Source organism: Stomoxys calcitrans, chromosome 3 (assembly GCF_963082655.1).
Source record: "Stomoxys calcitrans chromosome 3, idStoCalc2.1, whole genome shotgun sequence".
Classification (NCBI taxonomy): domain Eukaryota; kingdom Metazoa; phylum Arthropoda; class Insecta; order Diptera; family Muscidae; genus Stomoxys; species Stomoxys calcitrans.
In genome coordinates this window covers 186752904-186772065 of record NC_081554.1, presented here as the reverse complement: position 1 = coordinate 186772065, position 19162 = coordinate 186752904, and the positions used below count along the sequence as shown (strand labels likewise).

At 37.0% G+C, this 19162-nt stretch overlaps 1 protein-coding gene across 11 annotated transcripts in view; it reads right to left on the bottom strand.

Annotated features, from left to right (window-relative positions):
• LOC106085521 (cGMP-dependent protein kinase 1) overlaps positions 1 to 19162 on the bottom strand; it is a 61193-nt gene that overhangs the window by 33188 nt on the left and 8843 nt on the right. For 4 of the 11 annotated variants that reach the window (XM_013249800.2, XM_013249801.2, XM_013249803.2 and 1 more), the window contains exon 2: positions 18498 to 18959. In XM_013249800.2, coding sequence (XP_013105254.2) covers positions 18498 to 18602 — 105 coding nt within the window. In that variant the 5' untranslated portion in view covers positions 18603 to 18959. The remainder of the gene's footprint in view (positions 1 to 18497; positions 18960 to 19162) is intronic. The other 7 variants (XM_013249802.2, XM_013249805.2, XM_013249806.2 and 4 more) reach the window with 2 other exon arrangements.

Genomic DNA, 19162 nt, shown 5'->3' with positions numbered 1-19162 from the left:
CCTTGATAATATTATCCACGTCGTGTATAATATTTTCCATAGGGTGGATAACATTATCCACATTTTCCACAATGGGGATTACATTTTCCACAATGTGGATAACATTATCCTCAACGTGGATAATCCACAAATGTGAATAAAAATATCCACAATGTGGATAACATGATCCACAACGTAAATAACATTATCTACAATGTGGATAAAATTATCCACATTGTGGATAAAACTATCCACAACGTTGATAATATAATCCACGTCGTGTGTAATATTTTCCAAATGGTGGATAGCCTATCCACAATGTGGATAACATTTATCACAACGTGGATAACTATATTATGCAGAACGTGGGTAAAATTTTCAACAATGTGGATACCATTATCCATAACGTTGATAACACTATCCACAACTCGGATAACATTATCCACAATGTGGATAACATTATCCACACCATGGATAACACTATCCACAACGTGGATAACAATATTGACGACTTGGGTAACAGTATCCACAACATTATCCACATCCTCAACGTGGACAACGTGGATTTTTCACATGATGAATAAAATATTTATAAAGTGGTGTAGTAGAATTGTCCGGAAGGTGGATTAATTTGTCAAAAAATGCACAATGTTATAAACAACTTGGAGAACACACAGCGACTTAATTTATCTACAAAATGGTTTAAATGTTAATACGTAGAATTAGCATATGACAGAACTACTTTTTTTGTATGTTTGTTATTCTAGTTTGTTATCAGGTAAGAACCGGTTATAAATGGACAGTTGATGACACTTGTATGGCCCTTTTTCAATACATTGAAATCCCTTCTCTTAAATAGTTAGACTTTTGAAGAGCAAATTAAAGTAGTTTTGTAACGATGTATGTTTTTAACGATTCGCCATGAACACTTCAAATAAAAGGCCTAAAAGGAAAAAGTTGATGGCTGTTTGGACAAATTGCAGTTAAAATTAACACCACCTTACCAATTGTGTGGTGTGGTGTACTTCTTTTGCCAATGATCCTTATCTTCTTCAAAACTTCCCAATCCATATTTTGTATTTCTTGCTCGTCATAGATATTTACAATTTTTGCTCTGAGATGATGTCCTATTAAAAATTCAAAACAATTGAACAAGTGTCAATTGTTTTGTCATTTTCTTAACATTTGTAGTCAACAATATTATAGATGCCTTCCACCGCACATAACATCTACATGGTATGTCTCCTAAGGGAATATCCATGCCAATTCTGACAAATACACTTTATTCTTTTTACCAATAGCGAATAATCAAAAAAACGGAAGAAATTCGAAATGACAATTGAGAGTCAGATTTCCCAGCCATTATGGCTCAACTCATCTCTTCAGAAAAAATACCCCATTGGGAAGAGAAGTAATAGCAATAAAGCCAATCAGCAAACACCTCATTGAATGGTTTTGGGGTAACATCTGCCATGGAGCCTTTCCTAAAGGGCCACACCACTTTGATTTCACAATTTCCTTTAAATGCTTTAAGCTTCTCACGTAGTTCCCTTCGGAGAAATTGTTGGCTTCAATTTACCTTTCCAATGAGCATATCGAAAAAAAAATATGCACGTTCTCCAATTGCCCATGGAAATGTCACTTTTAACGAAACTTGCCATGATATTGAGTGGCAAGTTTAACTAAGTACAGGGAAGATGGCAGAGAAGGCAGGTCCGAACAAAATCAAAAACCAAGTCATATAAATTTCACCATCAAATCGTTTCACCTGGATATTTTGGTGTTATTTTTCCAATGAAGTGACTTAATCAATGTCAAATGATAAAATAACAAAAGCGAGAAAAATACAGACATACCCTAACCAAAAGTGGTGCTTGTAGTCATTGAATACATCATTGAACGAGGATAGGAATTAAAATCATAGAGAAAAACCAACAAGATAGATTTATAATTGAAGCATGGAAAAATAAGAATTGTATGACATTATCCACAATGTGGATAACATGATCCATAACGTGGATAACATTATCCACAACATGGATAAAATTATTCACAATGTGGATAACATGATCCACAACGTGGATAAGATTGTCCACAATGTGGATAACATGATTCACAACGTGGATAACACACTGTGGATAAAATTGGATAATTTTATAAAATGAAATGGATAATATCGAAAACATGGATTAAATTTATCCGAACATGGATTAAGTCAATGCAGCACATACATAGATAACATTTATCTAACATTTAGCAAAAACGTGGTTAATATTTACTCAGAACCTAAATTATACTTATACCTTTCTACCATATGGATAGTTTTAATCCAGAACGTGGATAATATTTATCCACCACATTGATAATATTTAACTACCACTAGGAAGTATATATCCACCACGGTGATAATATATCCACCATGTGGATATTATACATCCACCACGTGGACATTATATATTACCTACGTGGAAATTAAATATCCATCCCTTGGATAATATTTATCCACAACAAGAATGTTATATATTCCCCACAAGGATAATATATATTCACCACGTGAAAAATATTTTTCTACCACCTGAATAATATTTAGACACCACCTTGGAAAAAATTTATTCACCTCGCGAATAAAATATATCCACCTCCAGATAAAAAATATTCAACACACGGATGATCCTTATCCACCACCAAAAAAAAAAATCTATAACGTAGAAAACATTTATCTACCACACGTATAATATATATTCACCACAAGGAAAATAGTCACCCACCATGTGGATAATATATATCCACTACGTGGATAATCTATATGCACTACGTATATAACCTATATCCCCTACGTGGATAATATATATCCCCTACGTGGATAATATATATACACTATGTGGATAATCTATATCCACTAAATGAATAATCTATATTCACCACGTGGATAACAAGTATCCACCACGTGGATAACAAGTATCCACCACGTGGATAACAAGTATCCACCACGTGGATAACAAGTATCCACTACGTGGATATTACATATCCACCACGTGGATATTATATATCCACCACGTGGATATTATATATCCACGACGTGGATATTATATATCCACGACGTGGATATTATATATCCACGACGTGGATATTTTATAACCACCACGTGGATATTATATATCCAAAACGTGGGAATTATATACCCACTACGTGGATATTACTTATCCAAAACGTGGATATTACATATCCAATACGTGGATATTACATATCCACCACGTGGATATTACATATCCACCACGTGGATATTATATATCCACCACGTGGATATTACATATCCACCACGTGGATATTACATATCCACCACGTGGATATTACACATCCACCACGTGGATATTACATATCCACCACGTGGATATTACATATCCACCACGTGGATATTACATATCCACCACGTGGATATTACATATCCACCACGTGGATATTACATATCCACCACGTGGATATTAAATATCCTAAAGTAGTGGAAATTTTTTGTTCTCCTTAAGGCTACAAATTTTCCCCTTAAGGATAATGTATATCCACCTCAAGGATATTTTCCAACCACGTGGATAATATTTATCGATCACAAGCATAATATTTATCGATCAAAAGAATAATAATAAATATTATCCACGTGGTGGATAAATATTATCCATGTTGTTGATAAATATTATCCTTGTGTTGGGAAAATTGTATCCACGTGGTAGATAAATATTACCCTAATGGTGGATAACTATTATCGACGTGCTGGATTAATATTATCAACATAGGGGGTAAATGTTATCCACGTGTTGGAAAATGTTATCCACGTGGTGGACAAGTTATATCCACATGGTTGATAAATTTTATCCACTTGGTGGATATGTATTATCTATGAGTTGGGTAAATAGTATCCACTTGGTGGGTAATTGATATCCAATTGGTGGATACATAATTTTATCCACGTGGTGGATAAACACTATACATGTGGATGTTAATTATTATACATGAGGAGGATAAATATATCCACGTGGTGGATATATATAATCCCCGTGGTAGATAAATATTATCCATGTGGTGGATAAATATTATTCATGTGGTGGATAAATATTATCCACGTGGTAGATTAATATCACTCATTTAGATAAGTGTCATCCATGTTTTGGATAAATATTATCGACTTGGTAAATAAATATTATACACGTCGTGGATAAACATTATTCACATGGTGGATAAATATTATCACTGTGGTATTTAAATACTGTCATCGTGGTTAATAAATATTATCCACGCGATTCATAAATATTACCCACGCGATAACTGTTATCCACGTGGTGGATAAATATAATCCACTTGGTGGATAATTTTTTTTCCATGTGGTGGATAAATATTATCAACGAGGTGGATAAACATTATCCACGTGGTGGATATATAATATTATCCATAATATTATCCACGTGGTGGATATATATTATTAACCACGTGGTGGATATATAATATTATCCACGTGGTGGATAAATATTATCCACATGTTGTATTAATATTATCCACACAGTGTATAAATATTATCCACGTGGTGGATAATTATCATTCACGTGGTGAATAAATGTTATCCACGTGGTGTATAAATAGTATTCGCATGGTTAATCATTTTTACCCACATGGTGGGTAGTATTTTTTTATGTGGAGGATAGTATGCAAATTGTTATAAATCCTCATACATTAGTTAAATTATCCAACCCGCGAGTTTTCTACATTTAGATATCCACACCTCGTTTCTATGTGTTCCGACAATTCGATTGGTTTTTGCTCATTTCATCCTTATTTGCCTTATCTTTCTTAAGAAATAAAACGATTTTCATTGAAGTTAATATAAATGACATGCAAAGGCCTTAAAATAAATGCTTGAGTCTTGTTTTTTCTGTGTAGGCTGAACAGAGAAAACGCGGAAAAGGAAATGATGTTTACTTTGAATATGTTGTACTGCGGGTCATGATGCTTGGGTTTCAGGTGTAGGCTGCCACATTTAATACTGCCTTTTTCTACGCTTTCTTGCCTTCATTCACTCATTTTAGGCCTTCTGGGAGTTATGAGCAGGGAATTTCTTTAAACATGAGATGTATGAGATTGTCGCTGCGAAATCCAACTAGGAATTGTGGGCGAGCGTTAAGCAAATTTTCACCGAAGGGAAAAGTTAAGGGGTAATGAATGCTATTGATAGCGCTAAAGGTTGAGGGTTTTTGTTTATTTCCTTTGTTTGGCTTGTGTTGATTGCCTTTCTCAGCTTCCGCCAAGGAAATCTACGTATGTGTTGTTTATAACGCTTGTTTTGCCGAAACACCTCAAATGTTTGCTTTTTTCATTCTTTGGACCCGAAAGGCAAACAAAACAGGTCCAAGCAATTTCCATACATACATATGCGTGAATATTTGCATATTTGGGGAGAGTGACAGGAAGGGGCTGGAAATTAAAGAGAATTAAATAAAATAGCATGCATATCTTAATTTTTTTTCATAAAATACGAAAAAGTAGAATGAGGAGTAAAGGCTTTTCTATCGCGCAGAATATATAAAAAATAATATATTTTTTTTAATATTTAGAAAAACTTGTCAAAATCCATATTTTTAAGAGATTTTCTATGGAAACAAAATTTCCTATAGAAAAACTTTTAAAGTAATTAAAAAAAAAATAAATTTGGCAGCAATATTTTTATCTTGGCAGCATTGTATCCCCCATTTTTCTTATCGCGTTTTGTTTTTTTCTTGTTTTATTTTCTTTGGTAGTCGACCTCAAATGATGTTTGATTTTAATGCCGCATTTGAAATGCTTGACAAACGTTATGCCTCAAATATTCTGTGAATGTCTTGTCACCTACGTTTTGTGTGTTTAGAAGTGCCACAAAGAGGCCCATTAAAAAAACAAACACCATTCTGTTATGGATGACAGCAATCAAGGGGTTGCTGGCAGGGTGCTCAGTTACATTGCTGGCCCAGCCATTTGATATGAATTGAATTGACTCTTGTGTCAGAGAAGACATAAATCATTTATTTTCGTTTTTTTTTTCTTTTTAAGAAAAAATTACTTTTGATTTGTGATAAGAACACGATACGTTTTCAAGTGTCACACACATACTAGGATTGATAAGCAAACAAAAAGACCTCGTTTTGAAGAGTAGCTACTCGTGAAATAGTCGAGTGCATGAAAAGAGAAAAAACAGGTGTTATTAGAGAGACATTTAGTTTTCCCAGCACTCAATAAGGTTAAAGGGGTGACCTATAAATGACTGAGAAATATCAAGTGATAGGTGGTGCTGGAAAATGTTGAACTGTAAAGCTATTGCAGGTAACTTTGTCAAAAATTCCTTTCCGTTGACAATTTTGCAAAAATTTTGTTGTATTTCTCTAAACTGCGTTTCTATGGGACACAGATTGTAATTCAACCAGTATATATATCCACCACATGGATGTTATAAATTCACCACGCACAAATTATATATCCACCAAATAGATATTACATATCCACCACGTGGACATTATATATCCACCACATGAACATTGTATATATATATACACAATGTGGACATTATATATCCACCACGTGGATATTATATATCCACCACATGGAAATTATGTATCCACCACGTGGACATTATATATCTACCACGTGGACATTACATATCCACCACGTGGACATTATATAGCCACCACGTGGATACTATATATCCACCACATGGATATTATATATTCACCACGTGAATATTATGTATCCACCACATGGATATTATATATCCGACACATGAATATTAAAGTGGATAATTTTTATTCACCACGTGGATAATACTGAGTGCCACGATGCTCGTTATTCATTATGTGGATAATACTGAGTGCCCACGATGCTCGATATGACAAGGCGAGTTATTGACGCATTTAAATAATCAATGGCCACCTGTTCCCGAGGCGATCGATCCTTTGGACCGGAACGAACTTGCTCACCTACAGGAGCTTGACAAGGATCACCACCTCCAAATAAAAATGTATTTACAACCATAATAACAACGTGGAAATATTTATCCATCACGTGGATAAAATTTACTGACCACGTGAATAACATTTATCCACCATAAGGGTAATGTTTACAAACCACGTGGATCATATTTACAAAGCACGTGGATAATATTTATCCACGACATGGATAGTATTTATCTACCACGTGAATAATATTTATCCACCACGTGGATAATATTTATCCGCCACGTGGATAATGTTTATCCACCTCTTGGATAATATTTTACAACTATGTGGATAACAATTTTCACCACTTGAATAATATTTAACCACCACGTGGAGAATATTTTTCCACCACAAGGATGACATATATCCACCATATTATCCACGTGGAGATTTTTTCCATTAGATGAATAATGTGAGTAATCCTCATCCATTAGGTCAATTATCCAACCCGTAAATTTTCTCCATTTAGATATTTCGATTCTATGGGACACCGCTTATAATTCAACCGGTGATACATCGTAAGGGCCTGGCGACTTAAAGAAGTTGAAGCTCTTCATCGACCAAAGTGACAATATCTTCAGGCGGCATGTTGCTCCTTGAAGAGACTTCAGGGAAATTTTACATAGCCCAGAGGGCTTAGATGTATTCTCCATGGAGCTGCAGAATTCTACACAGGATTTCTTCTGAGCCTCTTTCAGCTTGCCATTGTACTTTTTTACCTCAGCCTTATAAACATCCCAGTCGTGTGGTGGCTTTCGCCCTGATGAAGAGTTTTGTGCAAATCTTCCTTAGACCAACCAGTTCTGGGGTCCAATATGGCGGTTGCTGTTTACCCTTTGTTTTGGTGTGGGACATTCTGACATAAGCCAGCCATTCAGGGCCTTCGTGATCCGTTTGATCATTATGTCTATGCCCTCAGCAGTTCCCACCTCCGTTATAGAGTGCAGAATGTGTGCCGAAATTTTGCCCAATCTGTCTTTTTTCTATTTTGCCGAGGACCATTTCTGCAGCATATTCTCCAAGACGGAAGCTAATTTAACGAGGATCAGAGAAGCTGTGGTCATCCAACACCTCCCAGTCGCATATACTTCGGCTAATATTCACTAATACAGGGGCAATTGAGAAAGCATTGGATCCCCTCTTCCTTAGGACACTGAGCACTTGCGGTGTGGACGATTGCTCCTTAGATGCTTCATTAGCTGGTGCTGTCGCAGTACCTTAGAATTCCGTCCTTCCCCTTGAGCCCAATCCAACGGGCTGACCCAACCACACAGCGTTTTTCGGGTCCCACTTCGACACCTTCCCCTCTTGTTTCAAGAGGATTTTCAGTCTCCATCGGTGTCGCTCTCCTAGAATGCATTTGCGACCCAAACCTGGCCAGCTCACCACGGAACCCAGCAGAATCTTACAGCAGCCGTAAAAGTCCGACGAGACTCGACTTCACGCGACCTTCAACCTGAAAGACATTGACATTCCTAATTCTTACGAGTCCTAGGGAAAAATGGGCCTTAATCCGGGAATCAACCAACAAATTCAAAAATTGTCCGAAAATCCATCAAAAATCTAAATTTCACTATGAAAACTTTAAATTGGCTGTATCTCCTAAACTGTGCGCCCTAGACAGAAAACGGCCTTAATTTGAGACTCTACAAAAAAAAAAAAATCACTGCTAAGTCTGATTCCTCAAACCCGAGGCTTCTATAAACCTTCGACTTCTTCAGACTTATTGAAGTATGCAAGACAGCCTAAGTTTAATACGAAAACTGCATGTCTTTGGTCGCCATCTGAATAATCCAATGTACCTATCTTCCAGTCAGTGGTTGAAAGACTGGGTTTACTGTCCCTTAGTGAAGAGTTTGCCCCTATACCTTAATGAAATATTCATGGGCAATTTTGCATAAGCAGTCTCCCAAGTATTGAATCAGGATCTGAGCGAAACCTTAGTTCTTAAAATTTGAAAACATTTTTTATCACCACCATAGGATGGGGTTATACTAATCTAGTCATTCCGTTTGTACCACCTCAAAATATTGATCTAGGACCCCATAAAGTATGTATATTCTTGATCGTCTCGACATTCTGAGTCGAACTAGCCATGTTCGTCCGTCCGTCTGGCGAAAGCACGCTAACTTTCGAAGGGGTAAAGCTAGGCGCTTGAAATTTTACACAAATAATATTAGGGTAGGTCCATTGGGATTGTAAATGGGCCATATGGGTCCATATGTTGATATAGCTGTCATGTAAATCGATATGGGATCTTGACTTCTTTAGCCCCTAGAGGGCGCATTTCTCATCTGATTTAGCTGAAATTTTGCTTTATATATTTTGTTGTGACAAAAATAGGGCTAGGTATGGTTTGAATCGGTCTATAACCTGATATAGCTGCCACATAAACCGATCTTGGATATTGACTTCTTCAGCCACTAGAGGGCGCAATTCCCATCCGATTTCTCTGAAATTTTGCTAGAAATATTTTGTAATGACTTCCAACGACTGTGATAAGTATAGTTCAAATCGGTCTATAACCCAACATAGCTGCCATATAAACCGATCTTGGATCTTGACTTCTTCAGCCAATAGAGGGCGCAATTCCCATTAGATTTGGCCGAAATATTCAATGAGGTATTTAGTTACGACTTGCAACATCTGTGCTAAGCATGGTTCAAATCGGTCTATAAGATGATAAAGCTGCCATATAAACCGACCTCTAGTGGCTTGAATTCTTCAGCCACTAGAGCGCGCAATTATCATCCGCTTTGGCTAAAAATTTCTAGAAATATTTTGTTATGACTTCCAACGACTGTGATAAGTATGGTTCAAATCGGTCTATAACCTAACATAGCTGCCATATAAACCGATCTGGGATCTTGACTTCTTAGGCCTTTAGAGGGCCCAATTCTTATCCGATTTTTCTGAAATTTTGCATGAAGTGTTGCGTTATGACTTCCAACAACCGTGTTGTGTACGATTTAAATCGGTCTATAACCTGACATAGCTGCCATATAAACCTATCTGGGATCTTGACTTATTAGTCCTATAGAGGGCGCAATTTTTATAATATTCGGCCCGGCCGAACTTAGCACGCTCTTACTTATTTTGATTTTTTTTTTTTTTTGATATATTTTTATACCCACCACCGACGGATGGGGGTATATTCATCTTATCATTCCGTTTGCAACACATTGAAATATCCATTTTCGACCCTATAAAGTATATATATTCTTGATCAGCGTAAAAATCTAAGACGATCTAGACATGTCCGTCCGTCTGTATGTTGAAATCACGCTACAGTCTTCAAAAATAGAGATATTGAGGTGAAATTTTGCACAGGTTCTTTTTTTGTCCATAAGCAGATTAAGTTCGAAGATGGGCTATATCGGACTATATCTTGATATAGCCCCCATATAGACCGATCCGCCGATTTAGGGTCTTAGGCCAATAAAAACCACATTTATTATCCGATTTTGCTGAAATTTGGGACAGTGAGTTGTCTTAAGCCCTTCAATATCTTCCGTAAATATGGCTCAGATCGGTTCAGATTTTGATATAGCTGCCATATAGACCGATCCTTCGATTTATGGTCTTAGGCCCATAAAAGCCACGTTTATTATCGGATTTTGCTGAAATTTGGGACAGTGAGTTGTCTTAGGCCCTTCGACATCTGACTTCAATTTGGCCCATATCGGTCTAGATTTGGATATAGCTGCGATATAGACCGATCCTCCAATTTAGGGTCTTAGGCCCATAAAAGCCACATTTATTATCCGATTTAGCTGAAATTCAGGACAGTGAGTTGTCTTAGGCCCTTCAACATCTTGCGTCAATATGGCTCAGATCGGTTCAGATTTTGATATAGCTGCCATATAGACCGATCCTCCGATTTAGGGTCTTAGGCCCATAAAAGCCACATTTATTATCCGATTTTGCTGAAATTTGGGACAGTGAGTTGTCTTAGGGCCTTCAACATCTTCCGTTAATATGGCTCAGATCGGTTCAGATTTTGATATAGCTGCCATATAGACCGATCCTCCGATTTAGGGTCATAGACCCATAAAAGCTACATTTATTATCGGATTTTGCTGAAATTCGGGACAGTGAGTTGTGTTAGGCCCTTCGACATCCTCCGTCAATATGGCTCAGATCGGTTTAGATTTGGATATAGCTGCCATATAGACCGATCCTCAGATTTAGGGTCTTAGGCCAATAAAAACCACATTTATTATCCGATTTTGCTGAAATTTGAGACAGTGAATTGTCTTAGACCCTTCAACATCTTCCGTCAATATGGCTCAGATCGGTTCAGATTTTGATATAGCTGCCATATAGACCGATCCTCCGATTTAGGGTCTTAGGCCCATAAAAGCCACATTTTTATCGGATGTTGCTGAAATTCAGGACAGTGAGTTGTGTTAGGCCCTTCGACATCCTCCGTCAATATGGCTCAGATCGGTTTAGTTTTGGATATAGCTGCCATATAGACCGATCCTCCGATTTAGGGTCTTAGGCCCATAAAAGCCACATTTTTATCCGATTTTGCTGAAATTTGGGACAGTGAGTTGTGTTAGGCCCTTCGACATCCTCCGACATTTTGGCCCAGGTCGGTCCAGATTTGGATATAGCCCCCATATAGACCGATCCGCCGATTTAGGGTCTTAGGCCAATAAAAACCACATTTATTATCCGATTTTGCTGAAATTTGGGACATTGAGTTGTATTAGGCCCTTCAACATCCTCCGTCAATTTGGCTCAGATCGGTCCAGATTTTGATATAGCTGCCATATAGACCGATCTCTCGGTTTTATGTTTTGGGGCCATAAAAACGCATTTATTGTCCGATGTTGCCGAAATTTGGGACAAAGAGTTAAGTTAAGCCCCTCCACATATTTCTTCAATTTGGTCTAGATCGATCAAGATTTGCATATAGCTGCCATATAAACCGATCTCTCGATATAAAAGCTTGGCCCCATAAAAGGCGCATTTTTAATCCGATTACACTGAACTGAGTTCGGACCGGCCGAACTTTGGATAACTTTTTACTTGTTAAATTCCAATTTTTCAAAATATCTTTTATATGGGGAGTTTTTCTTAAAATTCTTTTTTAATAGGAAATTTTTTAAAACTTCTTTATTAAGGGAATTTCTATAATTTTTTTAAATATCCTTTTTTATAGGCAAGTTTTTAAAAACGTTAATTTTTTAGAGTTCGTTCAATATTTTCACTATTAAATCAATGTTGTTATCTTTGTATTTGAAATATTTGTTCTCTTCCTTTGTCCAATTTAAACTCATTGTTAAGCCACAGGTTATCTCTTAGCCACCCCATTAACCCTACCACTGTCATTTGTCAATTAGTTGGCAACAATTTATTGCGGACGTGTTTATAATTAAAATGCGGTTATATTAAGTTGACTATTGTATCAATATAGTGCAACAATAAAAAAGCCTACAATAAATAAATTATTTAAATATTAAATCAACAAAAAAGACATAAAATCCATGGGCTCAAGTAAAAAATTAAAAAAAAAAACCTATCCAGCCAAGAGATCTGCTACAAGCTATCTTGACTAACAAAAACAATGCTCAACAAATATGTGCAATTAATTTATACATTTATTCATAAAACGATATGATTTAATAAGTAATATTTAATAATAACAATAATCACACATGCGGCATACTCAGACACACAAATTAATGGGAGGATTATTTATGATTATTGAATGCATAGCCAATGTAGCTTTCCAAACTCATCAATAGTGAGACGCAAATGAAGAAGTGCCGCCTACTCGTACGCGTGTTCTCAACGGGAATTGTTTTTGTTCCATGGGTTTTGGTTATTTTTTTAGGAACAACTTTGCTTTTTGTTTATCAATAAATATAATAACTTTTATTGTTGCTGTTGTTGTTGTAGTTGTTGTGTCAACTGATAACTGTTCTGCTGTATTTGTTGTTTTTGCCCATAAGTTTTTTGCATTGTTGATAAAAAAAAAAAACAACTATGCAAACAAATTTTAAAACATTTTAGCAAACGAATAAAAAAATCTCTGCCAACGACATTGATACACCGCCGACCTTTGTAGTTTGAGAAGGTGGTTGTTTGGATGTTCAACAGTTGTTGTTGCTAAATTGGTGAGAGCTTATTTTTGTTGACATTATTTTGTAAAATTTTTAAATTTTAAGTTTTTTTTTTCTCTTTTATCTACGAAAAGGTTTAATTCAAGTGCCCAAGTGGGTGGAAAAAAAAAATTGCGATAAAAACTATTCAATTGTAAGAGTAGTCATAGTCTGTCAAATACAGGGTACTCTTTAAAATAACCTTTCGAGGGGATTATATGTAATTGAAAAACTTTGGAAACGCCTTAAAAAGAATACGAAGTTAAACAAGTAAAGGAGTGCTAAGTTCGGCCGGGAAGAATCTTATATACCCTCCACAATGGATCGCATTTGTCAAGTTCTTTGCCCAGCATCTCATTATGGGTAAAACATGTTCTTTATTCGCCATTTCTTCATAGGCAAACGGAGGATAATCATAAGAATTGCGTCCTATATGGGCTCAAGAAGTAAAATCAGGATATGGGTTTATATAGGAGCTAAATCAACTTATAAACCGATTTGGACCATACTAAGCTCAGTTGTTGAAAGTCATAACAAAACACCTCATACAAATCAAATCGGATAAGAATAGCGCCCTCTAGAGGCTCAAGATGTCAAAATATCAGAGGTTTTTATCGCAGCTATATCAGGTTATGAACGGATTTTAACCATACTTACAACAGATGTTGAAAGTCATTACAAAACACTTCAAAAAAAGTTTCAGCCAAATCGGATAAGCATTGCGCCCTCTAGAAGCTCAAGGAGTAAAGATGCGAGATCGGTTTATATAGCAGCTATATCAAGTTATGAACCGATTTTGACCGAACTTAGCACTGTTGTTGGAAGTCATAAAAACAGCTCATACAAAATTTCACCAAAATCGGATAAGAATTGCGCCGTCTAGAGGCTCAAGATGTCAAAATCCCAGATCGGTTTCTATGGCACCTGTATCAAAACATGGACCGAAAAGGTTCATTAATAATCCCAACCGACTTACACCAACAGGAAGTATTTATACAAAATTTCAAGATCCTAGCCTTACTCCTTTAAAGGTTAAAGTTCTTTCAACAGACAGACGGACGGACATGGTTAGATCGTGTAGAGCACAGTAGAGTAGAGTAGAGTAGAGTAGAGTAGAGTAGAGTAGAGTAGAGTAGAGTAGAGTAGAGTAGAGTAGAGTAGAGTAGAGTAGAGTAGAGTAGAGCAGAGTAGAGTAGAGTAGAGTAGAGTAGAGTAGAGTAGAGTAGAGTAGAGTAGAGTAGAGTAGAGTAGAGTAGAGTAGAGTAGAGTAGAGTAGAGTAGAGTAGAGTAGAGTAGAGTAGAGTAGAGTAGAGTAGAGTAGAGTAGAGTAGAGTAGAGTAGAGTAGAGTAGAGTAGAGTAGAGTAGAGTAGAGTAGAGTAGAGTAGAGTAGAGTAGAGTAGAGTAGAGTAGAGTAGAGTAGAGTAGAGTAGAGTAGAGTAGAGTAGAGTAGAGTAGAGTAGAGTAGAGTAGAGTAGAGTAGAGTAGAGTAGAGTAGAGTAGAGTAGAGTAGAGTAGAGTAGAGTAGAGTAGAGTAGAGTAGAGTAGAGTAGAGTAGAGTAGAGTAGAGTAGAGTAGAGTAGAGTAGAGTAGAGTAGAGTAGAGTAGAGTAGAGTAGAGTAGAGTAGAGTAGAGTAGAGTAGAGTAGAGTAGAGTAGAGTAGAGTAGAGTAGAGTAGAGTAGAGTAGAGTAGAGTAGAGTAGAGTAGAGTAGAGTAGAGTAGAGTAGAGTAGAGTAGAGTAGAGTAGAGTAGAGTAGAGTAGAGTAGAGTAGAGTAGAGTAGAGTAGAGTAGAGTAGAGTAGAGTAGAGTAGAGTAGAGTAGAGTAGAGTAGAGTAGAGTAGAGTAGAGTAGAGTAGAGTAGAGTAGAGTAGAGTAGAGTAGAGTAGAGTAGAGTAGAGTAGAGTAGAGTAGAGTAGAGTAGAGTAGAGTAGAGTAGAGTAGAGTAGAGTAGAGTAGAGTAGAGTAGAGTAGAGTAGAGTAGAGTAGAGTAGAGTAGAGTAGAGTAGAGTAGAGTAGAGTAGAGTAGAGTAGAGTAGAGTAGAGTAGAGTAGAGTAGAGTAGAGTAGAGTAGAGTAGAGTAGAGTAGAGTAGAGTAGAGTAGAGTAGAGTAGAGTAGAGTAGAATAAAATAGAATAGAATAGTAGAGTGGTTGGAGCTACCGCTTTCTTCGGAGTCCAAGTACTTAGACATGATTCTTGACCAGAAGCTATGTTGGGAAAAAATCTTCGAAGAAAAGTTCAAAAGGAGACTACGGATGGGCGAGGCCAACGGCCTTGGCATAAATCCCAAAAAGACTGAACTGGTGCTTTCACCAGTAGTAGGAAGCTGTGTGCTTTTAAGTGACCTCTGATAGATATTTTGTAGCTACCGCTCTCTTCGGACGCCAAGTACTTTGACATGAATCTTGACCAGAAGCTACGTTGGAAAAAAAACGTCGACGGAAGATTCAAAAGGGGATTGACTGCGCTCTAATCGTGTCTCAAATCGATTTTGGGAATTGGGGGCTAAGGCCAGTACTGTCCACTGAATGTTTGCGGATGGGGGTAATCTAGCCTAGTCACTCCGTTTGTAACTCCTCGAAATATTGATCTGCTACTGCATAAAGTACATATGGTTATTCTAGATTTTCTTGAAATTTTAAGTTTTTCTAGCCATGTCGAACGCGTAAAGCTTGCCGCTTGAAATTTTGCACAGATACTTTAAATTGATGTAGGTCATTGAGGATTGTAAGTGGGCCATATCGGTGTAGATATGGATGGATATAGCTCCCATATTTACCGATCTGCCGTTTTGACTGATTGAGGCTATGAATGCTGTAATTGTTATCCGATCTGGCTAAAGTTTTGCCGTGGTGTTTTTTTATGACTCCTAACAATCCTGCGGAGTATGGTTTGAATCGGTCTATAACCTGTTATAGCTCCCATATAAACCGATCTTCCGATTTGCCCTCATGAGCCCCTAAAAGCCGCAATTATTGTCTGCTTATGCTGAAATTTTGCATATGGTGTTTGACTTCGACTCCTAACAATCGTGCCGTGTATAATCCGAATCGGTCTATAACCTGTTATAGCTCCTACATAAACCGATCTTAACGTTTGACTTCTTGAGCACCTAGAAGTCGCAACTATTGCCTGATTTTGTTGAAATTTCGCACGTAGTGTTCTATTGCTACTCCTAACAATCGTGAGTAGTATATTCTGAATCGATCTATAACCTGATTTAGCTTCCATGTAAACCGATCTCCCGATTTGACTTCTTGAGCCTCTAGAAGCCACAATTTTAGTCCGTTTTAGCTAAAGTTTGGCACATTGTGTTCAATTACGACTTCCACATGCATAGTATAGTCCGAACCAGTTTATAACCTGATATATCTCCAATGTAAACCGATCTCCCGATTTGACTTCTTTTGCTCCTGGAAGCCTCAATTATTGTCCGATTAAGCTGAAGCTATGCACATATTGTTCGATTACGACTCCTAACAATCTTGCCGACCATGGTCCAAATCGGTCTGTAAACTGATATAAATCGATCTCCCGATTTGACTTCTTGAGCCAATACAAACCGCAATATTTATACGATATGGCAAAAATTTTGCACATGACATTCTTTTACGACTCCTAACAATCGTGCCGAGTAGGGTGCGAAGAGGTCTATAACTTGATGTAGTTCCCATATGCCGCGATCTCCCGATTTGACTTCTTGGGTTCCTATAGCACAAAATTGTTATCCGATTTTGCTGAATGGTATTTTACTTTGACAATCATGCTGAGTATGGTTTGAAACGGTCAATTATCGGATATAGCTTCAATAAGTGCTTCATCTTAATCGGTTTATAATTTAATCTTTCGCCTGATTTCGTAGAAATTCGGTATGTAAAAATTTTTAGCAGACTCTACGGTGATAGGTTTCCATGTTTCGGCCCGGCCAAACTTCATACGTTTTAAGTTGTCTCTTCTTGTTTTATGCATTAGTTTCGATTTTATACTCACCACCATAGGACGGGGGCTATATATCGAATATTTTTTTTTTTTGGTTTGATAATCAACATTAGCGTCAGATATGGTCCAAATCGATTCATAACCTAATATAGCTACCATATAAACCGATCCTGGATCTTGACTTTTTGAGCCTCTAGAGGGCTCAATTATTATTCCGATTTGGCTGAAATTTTTTATGAAGAGTTTTGCTTTGACCATCAACATGGGGGCCAAATATGGTCCAAATCAATGCATAACCTAAAAAAGCTTTCATATAAACCGATCTCGGATCTTGACTTATTCAGCCTCTAGAGGGAGCAATTATTATCCGATTTGCCTGAAAGCTTTCATGAAGTGTTTTAGTGTGACAATCAACAGCTGTTCTATGTATGGTTCAAATCGGTTCATTATCTGACATAGCCCCCATGTAAACCGTTTTCGAATATGGACTTTTTGAGCCGCTAGAGGGCGCAATTATTATCTGATATGGGTGAAATTTTCGCAGGAAGTATTTTGGTCTTACCATCAAAAAGGTTCATAACCAGATATAGCTCCCATATAAACAGATTTCTGATCTTAATTTTTTACAGCCTCTAGAGAGCGTAATTATTATCCAATTTGCCTGAAATTTTGTATGAATTGGTTGGTATGACCATCAACAACTGTGCGAAGTATTGTTCAAGTCGGTTTATAACCTATTATAGCTACCATATAAACCGATCTCGGATCTTGACTTCTTTAGCCTCTAGAGCGAGCAGTTTTTATCTGATTTGGGTGAAATTTTCGCAGGAAGTGTTTTGCTCTGAGCATCAATATGGGGACTAAATATGGTCCAAATCGATGCATAACCTAATATAGCTCCCATTTAAAACAGATCTCGGATCTTGACTTGTTGAGCCTCTAGAGGGCGCAATTGTTATCCGATTTACCTGAAATTTTGCACAATAAGTTTCAAGTTTGCCCACGAACGTTCCAATAACGAACAATGGGGCAAAATACTCACATAGCAATAAGTGCCGTCTGATTTGAGTTTAGGCTTAATGATAGGGGACCTCCTTTTTATAAAGGACCTGAACATTCTATTAAGAATAAGGAGCAAACTTTTCACATATCAATGAGCGCTGTCTAATACAAGCTAAAGCTCAATGTTAAGTGTGTTCCTTTTTATAACCGATTCCAAACGGCATAGTACTCCACAAATTTCACCAGCATAAGGAGGGTATAAAATTGTTTCCGATATTCTCGACAGGATTTTAATGCATGCGTTCATCATCATAGTTGGCCTACCAACTCCACTTCACATATCTCTTCTTTTCATCTATATTTTGAATTATATTGGAGAACATTTGGCACAATAGTAGATAGGGACAGTAGGAATTTTTTGAAGAAAGTAAAATTTTTCTCACTTATTTCATACTTACCACTGTATTATCATTGGTATTAAGCACTGTGTCCTTGTTTTCATCCTTTTCGGGAGTGAAACTGCTTTTCTGGCGCGAAGGAAAGAAACGATTAAAACAAGCCATTATATTTTTTTGCTGTTTCTGCTCTTGCTGTTATCCTTTTTGCGGAGTTTCGGGCTTTTATGATGGCTTGTCTGTCGGTTGCTTTTCCTGGCTGCCTGCTTAATAACTTAATTTATGGGATTTGTGTCGATGATAATCTCAGTGATTTGGCCATAAATTTTATTTGTGATTTCTTCACTAATCATAGTTATCATGACGCGGCTGGCCACTACAACACACTGCAGATGCCTATTTTATATTTTTTTCTTTTCTATTTTTATTTTCTTTGGCTTTTGGTTACTGCTGATGTTGTTACTGGTATTTAGTATTGTTTTACGTCAATAAATTTGTTTTCTTTGTTTTTTTATTGTTGTAAGGCTAAAATTTGTGTGGGGAGATTGGGGGGGAGGGGGTGAAAAAATATTGGAATGTATCATTGGCATAGGATCCACACTAATGTCTACTAACATCTAATCGCATAGTTTATTTGCGATTAGAGCTTGACACAGGGCCGGGGAAATTGATTTTGATTTTCTGCTTCTGCTTTTCCTTTCTAAGTTGAGGGAAGGAGAAGTTCGTTA